The sequence below is a fragment of the Melospiza melodia genome, chromosome 5, assembly GCF_035770615.1.
Source record: "Melospiza melodia melodia isolate bMelMel2 chromosome 5, bMelMel2.pri, whole genome shotgun sequence".
NCBI lineage: Eukaryota > Metazoa > Chordata > Aves > Passeriformes > Passerellidae > Melospiza > Melospiza melodia.
Genome location: NC_086198.1, coordinates 79,902,736 through 79,920,558, shown reverse-complemented (window position 1 = coordinate 79,920,558; position 17,823 = coordinate 79,902,736). Strand labels below are relative to the sequence as shown.

Genomic DNA, 17,823 nt, shown 5'->3' with positions numbered 1-17,823 from the left:
GAAAAACTTTATCTCTAAAGCCTCCATTTTTCTTTGAAATCTGATTGAAATAGGCTGAGGAATTGCTAGGGAGAGATTTGTTCACATGCAGCATGACAAAATAAAAATGGTTTCCAGGGAAAAAACTGAGTGAATTGATATTGTGTTATAAAAATGCCCTAGCTGTTCTGATTAAGATGACTATCTTGTAATGCTAAGCATGGTGTGAGTCAGCTCCTGCAGCCTTTGCTTAATCCCACTTCACGTCAGCCTTTTAGCCCCAAACTCTTTGCTTAATCCCACTTCACATTAGCCCCAAATATTTCAGCCTGAAATGTTCCTTGCCTATTTCCCTACTTATTAAAAGTTTATGCAGAATGCACTGTACCTGAACCTGAGTGTTTCTCTAGAAACTGCCAGTTTCCATGTTACCCCTTCCCAGCCCATTCATTCAGACAAGTGAAATGCCCACCCCACATAGGAACAAGGACTGGGACAGCAGTATGTGTGAAAGGAGCAAGGCCACCAGGCTGGCAATGCAGGACAAGGCAGTGCAGGACAAGAAAATGCAGGACAAGGCAGTGCAGGACAAGAGAATGCAGGACAAGGCAATGCAGGACAAGGCAGTGCAGGACAAGAAAATGCAGGACAAGAAAATGCAGGGCGTTTCCAGCTGCTTCTACTACTTCTGCAGCTTTGCCTTGTGGGAATCCATAATATCAGAAAGTTTTGGGAAAGCTGCAAAAGGCAGACCTCAGAGACAGCAGAACTGGGATTAGAGCTAAGCAGCAGGCATGAGATAGGTCAGCAGAAAAATTATTTAAAAAGTAGAAAAGCAAGGACAAATAGAACAATGGTCTGTGTATTAATGCTTGTCTAGAATAACTCTCCAAGCTACAGAAAAGTTTATCTAGCAAGATATTAGGAAGTTTTAAACTTAATAATGGAGCTCTGTCCATTGTGTTTTAAAGCTTAGAAGCAGATATTGTATTCAAAATAAGCAGGCATTGTTTTAACCAAAGGTATGTGCTTATAGTGGTTGGATAGACCTACTGTCAATGTGCTTTTGCTTTGTGTGATTGGTTAAACAAATTATAAAGTAAGTTGTAACATAAAGTTCTTGGTCTGCTGCCTGGGATGTGAGCTGATAGCATCTTCCCATTGTCATAACCATGTAATGAGACTGATGCTGGAAAATAAAACAGCTGAAGGCATGTTCCAAGCAGTCCCGGCCAGTGATATTCCTCTCAAAGCCAGTGACCTGAAAAGCTGAAATGAGTTCAACTTCTTAGAGTTTGGGGGTCCTCCGAGTTTGTCTTCTATTTTCAGGTGGTTGGGACTGTGGAAGGCAATGTGTGCCCTCTGCTGATTTGGGAAACCTCTGTGCCACCTGTGCCTGATTTTACCTTCTCAAATTCACGGCTCAAACCTTTTACAATGCCTGGGACTGAGGGTGTTGTCACACCCTTTGCTGTAGGAAGAGCTTTGTTGTAGGAAGAGCTTTTTGTAAACTTGTAGAGTTTCAGGCTGTCATCCTGCCCTGGCAAGCAATGCAAAATGTCCTTTGGGACCAGGCTGGCTTTAGGCAGGCACAGCTGCTGCCAGCAAACCACCACAAGCACTGTGGAGGATCCCTCCATTGTGCAGGGGATGTGGGGCAGGAGAGCCAGGGCAGGCAGGACGTGGTCCCTGCTGCACGGGCTGCTCTGTGCAGCTGGGACTCCTTCTGCCTGCAGAGGGATTTTACTCTGGCCTCTGTGAGAAAGGGAATTATGTGTTTGCTGGCTGGAAGCACCTCTGTAAGGCCTTGCTACTTTCAACACTGTTCCACCTTTACGAGTGAAAAAGAACCCCAAAAACCAAATAAAAGGAAATTTCTTCAATTTCTCCCTTGTGAACAAGGGTGCAAGAAATATCTGTGTGTCTCAAATATGCTCTGTGCTGGGCACCCATCTGCAGTGATGGCCCTCTATCCTGCAATAGAGTGCTCAGAACCCAAAAGTTAAACAGTAAAACACATCTAGAAAACATGACAGATGCCACCTTTCTTTTATTCTTCACTCTGGCAAATTTATGTGTGTTTGAGTCCTACAGCATATGCTTTTTCCTTATTGAAATATTTTGGAATGCTCAATTTCTATAGATCTGTGTATGATTTCTGTGTTGCAAAACCTTTCCATTCACAAGTTATATTTTGGAGGGGCTTAAGGTTCTTTGTTTTGGGTTTTTTTAAAATGTGTGGGTTTTGTATGGTTTTGTTGCTGTTGTTGCTTTCTTTTTGTTTTTGTTTTTGGGGTTTTTTTTGGTTGGTTTCTTTTGGGGGGGGGAACTTTTGATTTAGTGGTAGGAGGGTTTGAGGGGACTAGGTAGAGCCTTTAATGTTTTTCACAGCCAGAGACTGAGGATATTCAAATGATGCACTGTGACTTTACCTGAAATTGAACCAATAAAATGCATTTTATTACACAAATACACCTGACAAAAATCCAAAGTCAATAAAATCAGTCATAAATTATGTGAAAGGTTTCAGCTACCCCATTCCTATCTCACAGGCCTGTTATCTCAGGTTTTCACAGCTCCTTTCATAGGCTGCTGTCATGGTGAAGAATGACTGTATGCCTGAGATTACCAAAGTATTGTGGATTTACACTGGTTCACTGAACTTCTAAAATGTCTGAGTCATCCATATTTATTAATTAATCCTCTGTAGGTGTACAATTGTACTCAGAGGAAAGCCAGTGGATGTCCTGGTATAAACCTTTCACATGGAAAAAATTATCCCGTTGAACTAAATTTGTTTCTCGGATGCTTAAAATATAGCAGGGAAAATTTTGAGTTGAGTTTTCAAAAGTCATCATTCTTTGGTCTTTCTTGAACTCATAATAAACAGTGCTCTGAAATTAAATACTGTTTTTCAGCGCATTGCATTTTGAATGCAGTTAAGGCAGTGTTTAGGTTTTTAAAAATCCTACTTTTATCCTACAGGGGGTTTGACTGCCTGTCTGCAGAGTTTCTCTGGTGAGATCATTACCTGACCTTTTGATCCCAGGGAGATCTCATGATGTCAGTATGACAAGGGAGGCTTCTCTTTGTTCTGAGTAGCAAGAAGTAAGAGTGGCTGTGTGAGACTCTGAGGTGCTGAGATAAAAATCCCACACTGATGGGATTTTCAGCTCGTGCTAGGAGCTATGTGGCTGAGGGGATTAAACACACATCAATATTTAATCCCTTAAACCCTGTGATGTTTACACACATGTAAACATGTGTAATTAAACATAGTCAGGTTTTGGTTCCACTCTGACACTAATGAGTAGGAACATAAGCAGATGAGGAACCCCAGGAGGAAAGAAGTTATTACCTATTACCTCCAGCTGCTCTTCACCTCCTTGTGCTCTCTGACCTGCTATGATCCTTTAAGATCTTCCAACAGAACTACTAATATAATAATTTTTTTTTACTATTTCAGTTAATAATTACCTCACTCTGAGTTCAAGAGGTAGTTTTCATTTGGGCTCTTTTTTTTGTTAATTTGTTTGTTTGTTTATTCATTGCCAGCCTAAAAGGGCCTGGTGTGCTGTGGAGCTCTGCAGGCAGATCTGAGCGGAGCAGAGGTGGAAAATGCCCAGCAGGGCCCTTCTGCCCCCTGGATAACTCCTGGTTAACCACCAGGTTTTTGCATGCAAAAACTGGTGCAAAGATATTTTCTAACCTGCTGGGAGAATGTGATGCAGGAGCATGGAACAGCCCTTCTGGTGTGTCAGGTACAGTCTGTCCTGAAAATCCCATTACACAAACCCACTAATTTCAGTACTGGGCAGAACAGCTGCTGGCTATACTCTGAAACAATCTTCCAAACACCAAATGGATATTTTTGGACAAAATCCCTTCTAAAAATTGCTAGAAAAACTGGCCCTGCAGCCACTGTGAGCTTTTTGTATGGAGTAACAAAGGTGCTTGTGTACAATTTCATGTTCAATAATGGGAGACCATGACTTGCTCGTTGCTGCTGGGCTTTCTTTCAGCAGGGGCAGCAGCTCAAGGTTGTTTCTCTGGGGCTGATCCAGATGTTCAGCCACCAAGGGTTTCTCTGTGCAAGGTCAGGAAGTGAGCTCTGTTCAGTGGTTGAGTAAAGCAGGGGGTTGTATGAGGATAGAGGCTGAATAAGGGCAGGAGAGGTTATATAGCCATATGGAAAACTAATAAGGCATTCTAAATGCCATGTCTGTTTTCAGGTAATGGTATCTAAATTATTTACTTTGATTGAATAATTTCATTAAGTATGAGTATTAAAACTATTGAGGTGTATAATGTGAATAATGGTGCAAAATCAGTTACATGGCTGTAACAAGTAAAAACCTCATGCTAGAAAATTGCCATCCCAGCATGCCCAGGCTTTAAGCAGCATTTTGCCTTATAAAATAGAAGTTAGCAGCTGGCTAGTTTAAAGCTCTGAGTCAGAAGGCTGACCACTATAATTTAGACCTTTTTAGCACATAAGAAGTAAACACTAGGAGCTAAATTGATAGTTTACCAAATCCACATTTCTATTCAGGGAGAGGGAAATTATTTTCTTCCATTTTGCTCTTGAAACAGCTTCTACTCTGGATAGAAGATCACTGGTTATTATTGTAGTTTGATTTCTGTTTTTTATTTAAACCACGATCCAGAAAAATTACTGACCCCTGAATTTACTTCTCAGGGGAAAGTGAAAATTACATTATCATCACAGTGCTGTGAAAGCAATTAATATTTCACTGAAACATCTCAGTTCAAGGTTCTTGGAATATTATTCCAAAAATCAAGTTCATTTTTTATTCAGCTCAATCTGTCATGCCTTAAGTCTGATTCAACAAGGTGAAACTATAAATGTGTTCTATACATCATCATTCACAAGTTTGTTAGATGTAAACATCCAACCTTTTAACAGCTTGTCCTGTGCTAGTCAATCAAAATATTGCTTATGCTGTGTGTATTGTATATATGGGCACATATCAATTTGGGCATATATCAATGGGCATATATCAATGGACATACATCAATACACACAATTTTTCCACCAAGATCAGGGACTAAGATGTGGAAGGAGAGTGATAGCTGGCAGTGTGATATTACACTGAATCTCAGTTAATGACTCTGGAATGTATTTTCATAGTCTGAAATCTCAGGCACTGCAGTAAGACCCACACCACTGAAATATGGTTTTTTGCAATGGCTACACCAGAGTGTGTTGCTTTGCAACACCCCCAGTAAGCCACAAACCTCTGATTCCCCTCCCTGACATGCAGAGTCTCTGCTGATCTGGAAATAGACATCAGAGAGCTGTAGCTCAACAACTGGATGAGCAGTGTCAGGGATTTCATTCTTAAGAAATGTTTTGGACATATCCACCTGAACAGGATCACTTAAAACAAACAAACAAACAAAAAACCAAACCAAAACAAAAACACTTGGGTTTTCTGTTTGTTTGTTTCATTTTCAGTTTCTCATATTGATTACATAACTGGCACAGGGCATTGTGCAGGAAGTGATGACCAGAAGTCATTGGCAATATTTAGCTTTTCAGTGGCAGTCAGCTCCTTACAGTAATCCCTCTTGCAAGACTGACTTGCAAGTTATGGCTTAAAGAGACTGATTTGTTAGTCTGTAGATGCTCCATCAGAAATAACAGCAGCTTTTCTTTTTGCCAACCAAGAGATAGACCTCAAATTGATCATTCTATCATGGACAGCATTTTCAAACTCACCTTTGAACACCAAATTAAAAATAGTCTGAATTTCACAGACCCAGACCACTTTCAATTTATGAAGTTGTGATACCAATGAATACTCAGCAGATTTTCAGAAACCCTACTTAAAACATTTTAATCTTTGTACAAAATGGACTTTTACAATAGGAATAAAGAATGAAAATTTTGTTTAGCATTATTTGCATTTACATTGTTATTCTAATGTATTTCAAGCTCATGAATCACATTATTAGATACTAATATCTTTCCACAAATAAAGGTAGATAATTACCAACCAGCTACATAAAATTTCCTTTTTTATAACTTTATTTTTATTGCACATCCCTAGGAAAATATGTATGTAATATGAGATGATTCATCTACATAATTCACATTGCAGATCATATGACTGGTATGAAAATTCCAGTGGATAGTTAAATACATGAATGGATTTGTCAGAAATTACTCCTTTTTGCACAAAACTACAGAACAGGAGTGAGGATATCCCAGTATGCCATTGCTTCTGAGATGGATGCGGACCCACTAGATTTGCTCTCACATTCAATTTGTTCATAGGTTTCATAGGTTGTCCTCTAGTATGGTTTCGTTTTAGAGAGAAATAACCATTTATTTACTTCCTACACTCTGCAGTAGTATGGCATTATTAAAAAGATACAGTGCAAAAGCATCAGAAGATACATGTCTGAAGAGGATTTATTTTAATTTATTAGTTGGAAAAAAGTATTGACTGGAAATTTTTATTGGGAACAACCAAGAAATGCACTGAAGCACACAATACATTACAAATGTGGGTTATTTATACAGCTTTTCAAGAAAGCAAAGCAAGTAAACTGTAAAATAATGAAAGTGTATTATTAACAAAAAAATATAGATGTAGCAAAGAAACGATAGAAGGACTTCTAGCTTGGCTAGTTGCCAAAGTTAATATGTGCAATTACTTGTTATTATATGTGCAATTACTTGTTATTATATAAGACAGAGACATTCCTGATTTTCTTTGCTCTGTTAAAATTAGTCCAGATGTCCCATCTTGGAATGGCATTGGTATTTAAATGGTGTTTCTTTGTCATTTTCAAAAAGTTGCATGAAAGGTGTCAGATCACACTTTGCTATTACTTGACTTACCCTCACTGTTTAACAGTTGAGCTCCTGCCATGCAAACATCAGCTGCCTTTCCCCCAAGTGTGTGTGATTGCAACTACAGCTCTTGGCCACAACAAACTGCAGGATCACACCCAATATTAAACCCATTTATTTTCCTGAAAAGCCTTTGCTTAGTGGAAACTTCTAGAGGAAAAATATAAAACTCTTGTTCTTGCAGGTACTCTCACACTTGTTCACACAAACTCTTGAAGGCAGAATACTTCTGCCTATGGGATAAAGGATGAAGTATTCTTCTCATCCTATATCTGTTATCAATAGAGGATATGTTCACAACAGGCACATACAGCAGAGCTGTTGCCTTTGCTCCAAGCTGGCAAACTCAAATTTGATCATCCTCTGGAAGAATCTACCCAGAGCAGGCTACAGGATGGCTGTCCAAGCTGATCCTGAAATCAAGTTTAAATTTTAAAAGATTACAGATATTAAAGTAACGGTGTAAAAGAAAATCAATGCAGAATTTAATCTTTCCTTATAGAGTTTTTATTTGTTTTTATCCTAACCAGTTTGCACTCTGAATTGGTTCCCCAGGCATAGTTATTTCTTACAGAAAAATCTAATATTATGTCCTGTATTTCATGGCTCTAGTTCTTCAGAGCTTGGTTAATTCCATGACTTGGAGGGTCTGCTGTCTATCTGTAAGATCATGCTCTGTTTCTGAATGAGCAGGCAAACTCCAGCAGTCTGCACACAGCCTGAAACCCTCTGTTTGCACCTAATGTCTCAGTTCAAAATGACTTTTAGACACATTAAGCACAAGCTAAGTGTGAAATGGGTATTCAACAGCCTTGTCAAACTAGAGAAAGGTCTTTTGGCTTCAACATGGTTGAGATTTCACCCTGAGAAAAAACCTGAGTATAGGATACTGCAAATCATATTGCACCCTCTGCCAGTGCCCCCACCATGGAAAGAGAGTGTTTACAACCATTTCACTGGAGCTGATGGAATGCAGAGAGGCATTCCAGCTGGACTGAAAATAATGCTGTTGAAGTGGGCAAAAAGAGGTTTTAAAAATCAGGACTTTAACTGCTCAGATTCTGTCCTCAGAATGCCAACAGCTTAAGGTGAGAAAACAGCTTTAAAACTCCAGGGCAAAATAAAGCACTTGCTGCAGATCTGCTTAATGTAGGATGAGTTGACCTTGAGAATTTTAGAACAATAAAATAAAATAAAAGTCAATAGCTCAGTCACTAAATTAGCAAAACAGCTGCACCATTCTGTCAATGTCATAGGTTACATCAATAAAGTACTCTCACCTCTATCTCACAGAAATCAGATAGTGATCTGTCTCATTAATAAAATGTTAAAGCTATAAAAGAAATAGTGAAACCAGCATTATACCTGCATAGTTCAGTAAAAATGCCAAAAGGCTATTTTCTGTAATGAGATATTGTACATCATCTAGGCACAGTGGGCAAAAACCATAACAAATGGGGCTAAGTCAAGCAAACCTTCACTACGAGGTTCCTGTGGTGATATTCAAAATGTAAGTTTGGTGCCTGATGAGCAATTTAGGTGCATTGATCCACTAAAGTAACAAAAAGAATCCTTCTTATGCTCTCACCACCTATGTGATACAATGCACACCTGTAGGATGTGCCTGCACACCAGCAGCACACAAATAAGAGCTAAAATACGCATGAAGATATTGCATGCCCGGGGAAGCTGTGTCATCTAGAGGTGAGAAAGAGTTAACTCAGTGTAATGACTCATGGCATTTCTGTTTTATGTCATACTGGATCACAGCACAAGTCTTCCTCTGCCAGAGATCCATGGTCACCTATTCTCCAAACACATGTATTCCAGAAAAAAAAGTTTATTTAGGTGCCTACAGATCTCATACCAAACTTGTTTAGACATGATCCTGCTGGTCAAAGAGTATAAGAACACTTTCATATATCCACTGTTTTTATTCTACAGATCAGAGTTTTGCCATAACTAACGAATGGATGCTGAAACCTTCTATTATATTTGGCACTTGAAGACTTTCTGAAGTCAGGTCTGGAGCTGTAAATTATTAGGTTGCCATCCATAGTGCAAGGACTGGCAAAACTCCTCTAAGAGGAATGCCTTTCCATTTATTAAAGGAGCTTCTCTAAATGCCATAAATAGTCAAATCCCAAGCTGCCAGTCAGAAGTGTGACCAGACTGCAGCATTCACTGCAGTGTGCACACCACAAAGTGAGGCTGTGGAAATAAGTGCTAACATGGTAAATTAGCCTCAGTATCATTCATGGTCAGGAGAGGCTCACATGGTGATTGTAATCTAGCATGATGTTACTGCTGGGGACAGTGCTGTTTAGAAAATCTCCAGTGAAAATGTTGCTTTACCAAAGTGTACTGAGATTCTGCTGTTAAATCATTGGAAAAGCATGACCAAGTTCTCGTTTCACTTCATTTCATTTCATTTCATTTCATTTCATTTCATTTCATATGCACTCTTATTTATATCTGTTTTTTTTTTGAAGAAATTACAGTAACATTACATACAGTATAGGTTTTTTTCATAAAAGTAAGATAAAGTGGATCCTTGTATTGAAAACACCTTTTCTTTTCATCCACAGAAGTTTATGGAAGTCGTTACTTCATTGACAGAGTGTTTTCTTCCAGTTGTGACAGTTTCTCACATCATAAAATCAGTGTCAGGATTTCTATCTACCATTTTCCTGTGTTGAATACCTTTAAAACCTGTCTGATTAGTTCTATCCAAATGTAGAATAAGGATGAGATTTACCATATTCAACACCTTCATCAATCACGAAGAATCACCTCACTTGCAGATATTTCTCCCATAAAATGTTTACGTTACTCTAAGTGCACTAAGTCACACTTCAGACCTAGAATTCTCCTCCTATTACTTATTTTTATTCACATAACTTAAAACTTAAATGAACCAAGTAAGAATTAACATATGAAATTACTGACTTTTGAAATACCCTGCCTGGCAAAGGTTGCTTGTTATGAGTAAAACAAGGCACTGAAACTTCACCCTGAAGATGCTGTGCTTCTTAATCTATTTAATTCCAGTTTGTTGAGTCCTTATTCATTTTTCAGCTGTGAAATATTACCCATAGTCTAACCTTAATGAAATGCTTTTTTGTTCAATTTGATTTACTATTTCAGCTCCAGAAGTGTTCCAGGCTTTTATGGATGGAGGTCCAGGATACTCGTACCCAGTAGACTGGTGGTCCCTAGGAATTACAGCATATGAATTGCTGAGGGGCTGGGTAAGAATGATGGAATTTGTTGTTATCTAACAAAAATCTCAAGTTTGCAGTGGCCCTGAGTGCACTCTTCAGGATAAAATTTGAGTGTGCAAGGCCCAGGTCAGGAATGCTGCCCTGGTTCTTTCCCAGCGGAAAACACTCTTGGGAAAGTTTCACCCCATACTCAAATTATGGAAACTTGCCTCAGTTTGGCAAAGGAAAGGCCTAATGTTTAACAGCTTCTTTATAATGCTGAATTGCAAACAATGGTATTTTTTTTCAAATAGAAGTTGAGTTACTTCACACTCTATTTTCTCTTTGATTCTCTTGGCTAATACCATAAGAGATCTAATCTAATTTCCTAAGATGCTTGGCCCAACTACAGGAAATGCTTAGTGCCAGTGCATTTGTTTCTTATCTAATCAATTATGTGAATAAGCTTAATGAAAAATCTTCCTGAGCATGGTTGAATATCACAGAAGATAATGGAAAACTCTTTTCCAATGTAAAACTCAAAGGATTTCAGTCAGTTGCTTAAATATTTACTATTTCCCACAGAAAACAGTAATTTAGATACTATTTCAGGATGATGACGTAGCTAAAGCAGCTGTTTGGGGTTTTTAAAATTATTTTTCATGCCTGTTTTGGAAAGTGGATGTTATTGCATTGCAGTATGTTTTTTTATATTATGACACTATTAGAGTTTGGCTACCTTGTCTTGCTAGACAATTCATCCCACAAAGATCTCACAGTTTCATGTAGGAGAACAGATAAAGGAAAATAGAAATAAGAAATAATTATTATTATTACTTTTAAATGGAAAATTTAATTTCAGAATGTCTGCATATTGTTACTTCAGAAGCGACTTTTTCCAAAGGCCTAAAATTTGGCCAATCTATTTTGTATTTCCATAGGAATAACCAAAGTCATGCTCCTGAGACAAAGATCTCTCCCATGCAAAGACTGTTTCATCCCTTAAAATAGAGGAGTATTAAAACCTTTCTTAACAAAAACAACAAACTGACAATTATTATCAATTTTTCTCTACCATAATTCTCAAACCTTAGGGAGTTTTTAGACTGACATTATTTCTGGAATGGAGGAGTTAAAGTCTGGCAGTGATAAGCAAAATACATCCTCAGTCCTTGTAGAGACAGTAGTTCTAGCTGCACTTACAGTAAATTAAGAGAACATTTCTGATGGTTTTATATCAACCCTTTCACCAGTGACTGTCTACAAGAAAGGAGAGCTATGATAGATTGTTAATGAAAGCTGAACTCCCAAGACTAATCACAAAAGATCACTTTGATGTGACAATTCAATTAAAAAATAAAAAATTATATATGATATCCATTTGCAGAGACCCATACAGTCTTTCCTGAATAAGTCAGTCTGGCTACAAACAAAGCACAGTTGAGACTGAATCAATTTCTTGTTAGGTTTTTAATAAAATGAAAATGTTGCCATCTGAACCTGCTCAAGCTACCCAAGCCAGCTGCTTGTTTTCTCCTGACGAGCAGCCCTTGGCTACTGAGCCAGCCAGAGGATGGCTTGGCAGTTCACACCACTGTATGGACAAGGAAAAGGTGTGTATTTTCCAAATTTTTGTAGCCTAAACAAGGCCCAAACTGACCCGAGTGATGACAAGAGGAGCAGCAGTGGGTTGAGGAGATGTGCTCAACCCGAGGCACGTTGCAGTCCCAACAACTGCGAGCTCCGGAGCCCCATCTGCCACGGCAGCAGATGGCTCTGGAGGCACAGTTTGCACACAAGGCTGAGAGCTAAACCTGCAGGCGTGCAGTCCTGCTCCTCCAGGCTCCCACAGCTCTGTCCAGCAGAGGAACAGCCAGAGGGAACAGCCCCATGCCCCCTGAACACGGGCAGGCTCTCGGAGCAGCCCACCCGCGCCCTGGGCAAGGAGGAGCTGTGGCACGGGGCAGAGCCACAGGACACAGGGCTTTCTGCAGCTGGAGCCTGCTTCGTGCTGCTGCATGGGAAAGGCAGGAGCCAAAAAAGGACAGAGCGTTAGAAATAAGAAACATCGCAAATTTGATTTTCCACATCGGAGCTGTGCGTAGCGTACGATGCTGACAGCCTGAATTCAAGAGGTGATAAGGAAAAGAAAAATGAGTAAAAATTAGTTGTTTTTCATTGAGTTGAATTTTTCGTTTTATTTGCATCTGCTGCTCAGGGTGATCAAGGCATTCCAGCCATTCTCATTTCTGGCTTCCCACTGCTGGGCAGCCAAAACCATGTTCTGCTTAAAATGAGCCTGCAGATATAGGAGCATGTCCAGTACAGATCTTTCTGCACCATTTTTTAGTTATCTATAGTATAACTAACATTTCTTGATAAGTTATAGGTACATTTTTCTCCTTATCCAGCTGCTGGTAAAAAAGCTGGCAAGAAAAATACAAATTCATACAGCTTTGCATCAAACATCGATCTTCTCACAAAGTACAAGAAATTAAACTATAATTAAACTGTATGATGCAAACCATGGCATGTGCCAGTCTGTTCTTGAGCTATAGAAAACTGATAAAATGCTACAATAAATGTATATACCATGAATTCAGTAGAGACAAAGTGAAGGAATAGGTAGTAGGTGGGATTCCCAGATTCTGACTTTCACTGCAGTGTGAACAACTAACAACAAACCTTGACAAAAAATCCTCAACAAAAGCAAACCAGATTTCTTTCCTTTTTCTTTAAAATATAACTGAAGGAATCCTTGAGTGGATTGAACAGCTGAAAAACGGGGGAGATAGAGGTATGAAGGGCCTCAAAAGATTAAACTTATAATGGCCATTTATAGTTTGAATTAACTAATAAAAACATTTAAAATGTCTGCAAATGTCAAAAATTCAAGATTTTAGAATGCCAATAATCTTGAAAATAAGGCAAATTTTAGGGACTTTTGTGTCAGGAAAAATGCATGGGCAGAAACATCCTTAACAGAAAAACTTTTGATGATTTGTAATTCCTTATAGTTGCCAATTTTTGAGTTAATTGCCATTTTCAACAATTGATGTACATTCTGACTCAATGATCCTATTGATCACGTTGTTAGATCAAGTTAAGTCAGCAGTACATTGCTTCTCGGTGACAGAAAACATGCAAAAGTCTCATTTTTAATAACTGTTTCATGGCAACATTACCACATATAGAGGAAGGCATATAACAGACTATTTCTACTGAAAATTTTGAACCCAGTTCAGGAAAATTATGCATTTAAAGTGATGTTTAAGTTCTGTTGAATTTATATGGACATGGTATAGCTAAATGATAATGGGCTAACTGAATGTGAATCAAAGCAAAAAGATTTAGACCCTCCTTGAATGTATTTTTAGAGCACCTGAGTACCTTGGAATGCACTTGGTTTCATGCATATGAAAGTTAAATATATGCATGAATTGTCCCAGAATAAGAACATGTCCTGGGTATGTAAGAGGAGTTACTCCAATTCCTAAACAGATTAGATAACTAACGCCTAGAAATATTCTTAAATTATAATCTTCTACCAGTAGATACTAGCAAAAGTCAAGGGATGATTCATTTCTTAGTCAAGGTAATGAGTGTCTGCCCTTTGCTGTTCAGGATATTGGATTAATAGATAACTCTATGTTGATTATGAATTATGATGCATTAATTTGCACACTGCTGCTAGGATGGCATTTAGCTGCAGATCTCATATCACATATTTATCACCTGCTGGCTAAAACTTAATTCACTAGCAATCCACTCTCTGCACTTGTTTACAAAAATACATTAAGTATAATTATAACAACTTGCTTCAAATACACAAGTGTGTGCACAGAAAATAACAAGAATATAAAATTATATGTAGTATTTTATTTCCAAATTCTGCATGTAATAAAAGATAAATCAGAGAAAACTTAATGAACAAAGCACTGCAAAGATCAGAGCTTTTCTTCATCTGTAGAAGAAATTAGGCACTGCAAACACATGACAGCAGATCCATGTAGTGTGTTAATTTTGGATTTTAAAAAAATCAAACAAGAAAAATTGGGATTTGGAGTCCTCTTTTTTTACTGTGATTCTGACACAGACTTTTGTAAGCATTTTTTAGTTTCTTTCTCTACTATACTCAGTAAAATAAGGATGACAAAGCTCCTTTTGTCATCAGCTTTGTTGGTTTAGGTTGCAAGAACTGATCACTAGGATTACAAGCAAAAAGTAGTAAACAATCCACATTTCACTTGGAACGCCCAAGGAACAAAATTATTTATTCATCTCATTTGAACTGATACTTCCTTTCATGAGAGAAAAATTTGCAGAGGAAATGCATCTATGAGTAATTATATTCATTGCAACCAAAGAAGAGCACACACACAAAGGATTAGACTTAAAATTGTTATACAATATTTTCGTGGTTTTGATATTTTCAAGACACACAATACTGAGCTCAGGAAAATGTGACTAGTCTGCACTCTTTTATCCATTCTTTTTGACTTGATGTTGATTTTATTTTATCCCAGAGGCCCTATGAAATCCATTCAGCCACCCCCATCGATGAGATACTCAACATGTTCAAGATTGAAAGAGTTCACTACTCATCCGCATGGTGCAAGGGCATGATAGCACTACTGAAAAGGGTAAGAAAGCACAAATACCTTCTGTCCTCTGTTCTCTCCTCTTCCTGAAGCCTCTCCAGCTCTGGAAAAGGCATCAGACAAGCACACACATTAGGAAGCCAACATCTCAAAGATAAGAGAGCAGAGCTTATTTCTAGCTGCTCTGAATGTGAGCGGTGTGGTATTTTCAGAAGGTGCAGTGTTCTTAGGCTTAGACTCAGGCTTTTCATGGCTTCAAAGTAAAAATTTAAAATTTCTTTTATTTTAAAGCTGATTCACTAGAGATAGTAAAAGTTTGGGGATCAATAATTCCTCTTTGTGCCCTGGCCTCATTACCGCCCCCAGCTATGAATATACAACTGGGACAGGGAAGGAAGGACCACTCTGCCCTCTGAATTTCTGCTGCAGTTTCCAGACAGGGAGATTAGAAATTAGAATGGCTGTATCTCTTACTGTCCCATGTTGCTCTGGTTGCAATAACAAAAGCCGAGCCACTTTGCTGTAAACATCACTAAACCACAAGGCAGGGCTCTTTCTGAATGCATCCGAACCTAAAAATTGTTTTCTTCCTAAAATCCAAGTTTTTTATTTGCTTTAATTGCCTGACTACACCACAAAGATAATCTCTCTCTTTTAGGTATTTCAAATCATCAATACTGATTATTGAACAGGAAATATTTGTGAATGTCTGAATGGAGTAATAAAAAATATGTCTTTAGCACCAATTAGCAATGTAGTCTTGAATAGATAGAGCACTGAGGTGGATAATTTTAATTGCTGTCAGGATTCTCAGTGTAACTGTATTTTCCAAAAAATTAAAGAGAGAATACAAATTGTTGGGTGGCATTGATCTGTGATGTTTCATTTCATGAGGACTCTTGTGTATTTGTAAGCAGACTTTTGTTGCTAATACATTTATACACTTCATGCCTGCAACAGCCATCTGGTGGCAATTAAACTGTATTCATATCCTGTGACTTATTACTTTTAATTTTTTTCAAAACTGGGATTTCTAGCATCTGTTAGAAGATTCCCTAGCCATTTTCTTACTTAAAAATATGTATCATAAAATTCATGTGTGTGATACATTTGCTGTTCTATATGACATGCAGTTCCTTAGAAAATGCCTTGTGCTTGATCACAGCTTCTCATTAAGGACCCAGAGTGTCGCCTTTCAAGCCTTGCAGACATCCAGAACTCTCCATACCTGGCTGATGTCAACTGGGATGCTGTTCTAGAGAAAGCTGTTACCCCAGGCTTCATTCCTAACGTAAGTCAATATTCCAGGTGAACAGTGTTTGTAAATTCTGACTTCAATTATCACTGATGTTTTACTTGTTTATGCTTGTATTTATTGCTCTTCAGTGATTTACTTTGGTTTCTGCTTTCATTTACTCAGTCACAGCTAAGGGAAAATTTGTCCCATTCCAATAGATCACAACAAAAACTAATTAACCTTGGTTCACTTTTCGTTCCTTTTCAAATAAAAGAAAACCTTTTCCAGACTTTGCATTTCAGCTGTTATAGTAAATGATTGTCAGAGTTAACTCTGAGACAAAGAATACCAAGAAGACTTTGTGGCTGTGAAAGTTAGACATTTGAATAACATTTGGAGAACTTTTTAACATCCCAGTATGCTGTTACTTTTTCACTTAAAAAATAGTATTCCAAAAGGCTGACCTCTTTTCTTTGTGACAATTTCTTACAAATAAAACATTCAGATTCTGTGAGGGAATCTGGTGGTTTCTTTTTTACTGTGGTCCCATTTTGTAGGTATTTTCTGGATATTTCCTTTTTGCTCATTTTCAAGTTAAATGTATTTGAAGGCCATGAATAAAAAGCAATGACTGCAGTGTTAATATGCTGCTTCACTTTTTTCAGCCATGTTGCACTATAATTGTTGTCCAAACAACATATTTGTAGCATACCAAGGTTTGTTTCTGGGTTTTTATATTATGCATATATTTTTATATCATGTAAGTAAAGATGAGGAAAGTGGAATAGGTGGACCCTGTCTTATCCAGGTGTGCATCAGAGTTCATGACAAACGTGATGAGGACAGGATCCAGCCCTTCAGAAGCTGAAGGTGAGAGAGCATTGCCTAATGGAGCAAAGGCAGCCAGGTGTGTTGCCAAGACACTGTTCTCTGTGATTGCTGGGCTCCTTGGCACCTGACCAGAGCCTCTCTGGAAACAACATCCTGCAGGAGAAGAGAGCTGTGGGTGGGCAGGCAGGGTGTCCTTCAGGGAACTGGGAGAAAGACCAGGAACACAGCAGGTAACAAGCACACAGGAGAAAGGAAAGGCAGGCCCCTCTTACAGGCACTCCAGAGCGATGTTCATTTGTGGGGAAATTCCTTCCTTTCACTTGCTCAATCCTAGTGCAAGAGAGAAGCTGGAGAGGTGAATGTCATATCTACCAGGCCATGACTCTTTCACTCTTACTTGATGCCCATGCACCTGGAATAATTGCTGTGCCAGGCCAGGATCCTCCTCTACACCCTCTCAGGTCACTGTCCTAATCAAAGCAATGCAGAACAAATCCCCTTCTTATCCTCCATTCTCCTGGTGTGTGGATCTACAAGATAAGTGGAGACTGACTTTCTTCCTTTTTTCAAGTTAGAGCTGCTTTTAGAGACATCAGAGGTGTGGACTTGCTCCTCAGGCAAAACTCAACCAATTATTTACTTCCTACTCCCAGCTAAAGGCTTAATCCAGAAGTGTCAGCATACGGAAAACTTCACAACATAGTATTTCATAAGGGAGATCCAGTTCCCAATACCCAGAGATGCAACGTAGGTGGGGTTCCAGGAGTCTCAGACTCTGCAAAGACAGCTTTTCTTTTCACATTTGGATTCACTTTATTTGTGTTTTGGCAGCATCTATAAAACTGAAGGAGAAATCCATAATATGTGAAGCAAAATAATATTCTACACTTAAAAGGAAATAAAGTGTTTCATTTATCTATCCAGAATTATCTGAAAGTCCCATTACAAGCTCAGCCAGACTCTTCCATGGAGAGTCTGATACTGCAGGGCTTGTTCCACCTGGTCGATCAAGTGTGTCAGGAAGAGCAGTGAGCTGAGAACCAAAGTGTCTTTTCCAGCCCAACATTTCTTTTCATAGAAACTTTGCTG

The 17,823-nt window shown here is 38.5% G+C and overlaps 1 protein-coding gene across 2 annotated transcripts in view; it reads left to right on the top strand.

Moving 5' to 3' along the window:
• Positions 1-17,823, top strand: part of STK32B (serine/threonine kinase 32B) — a 156,224-nt gene that overhangs the window by 114,876 nt on the left and 23,525 nt on the right. For both annotated transcript variants that reach the window (XM_063157627.1, XM_063157626.1), the window contains exons 7-9: positions 10,010-10,113; positions 14,592-14,708; positions 15,832-15,957. In XM_063157627.1, coding sequence (XP_063013697.1) covers positions 10,010-10,113; positions 14,592-14,708; positions 15,832-15,957 — 347 coding nt within the window. The remainder of the gene's footprint in view (positions 1-10,009; positions 10,114-14,591; positions 14,709-15,831; positions 15,958-17,823) is intronic.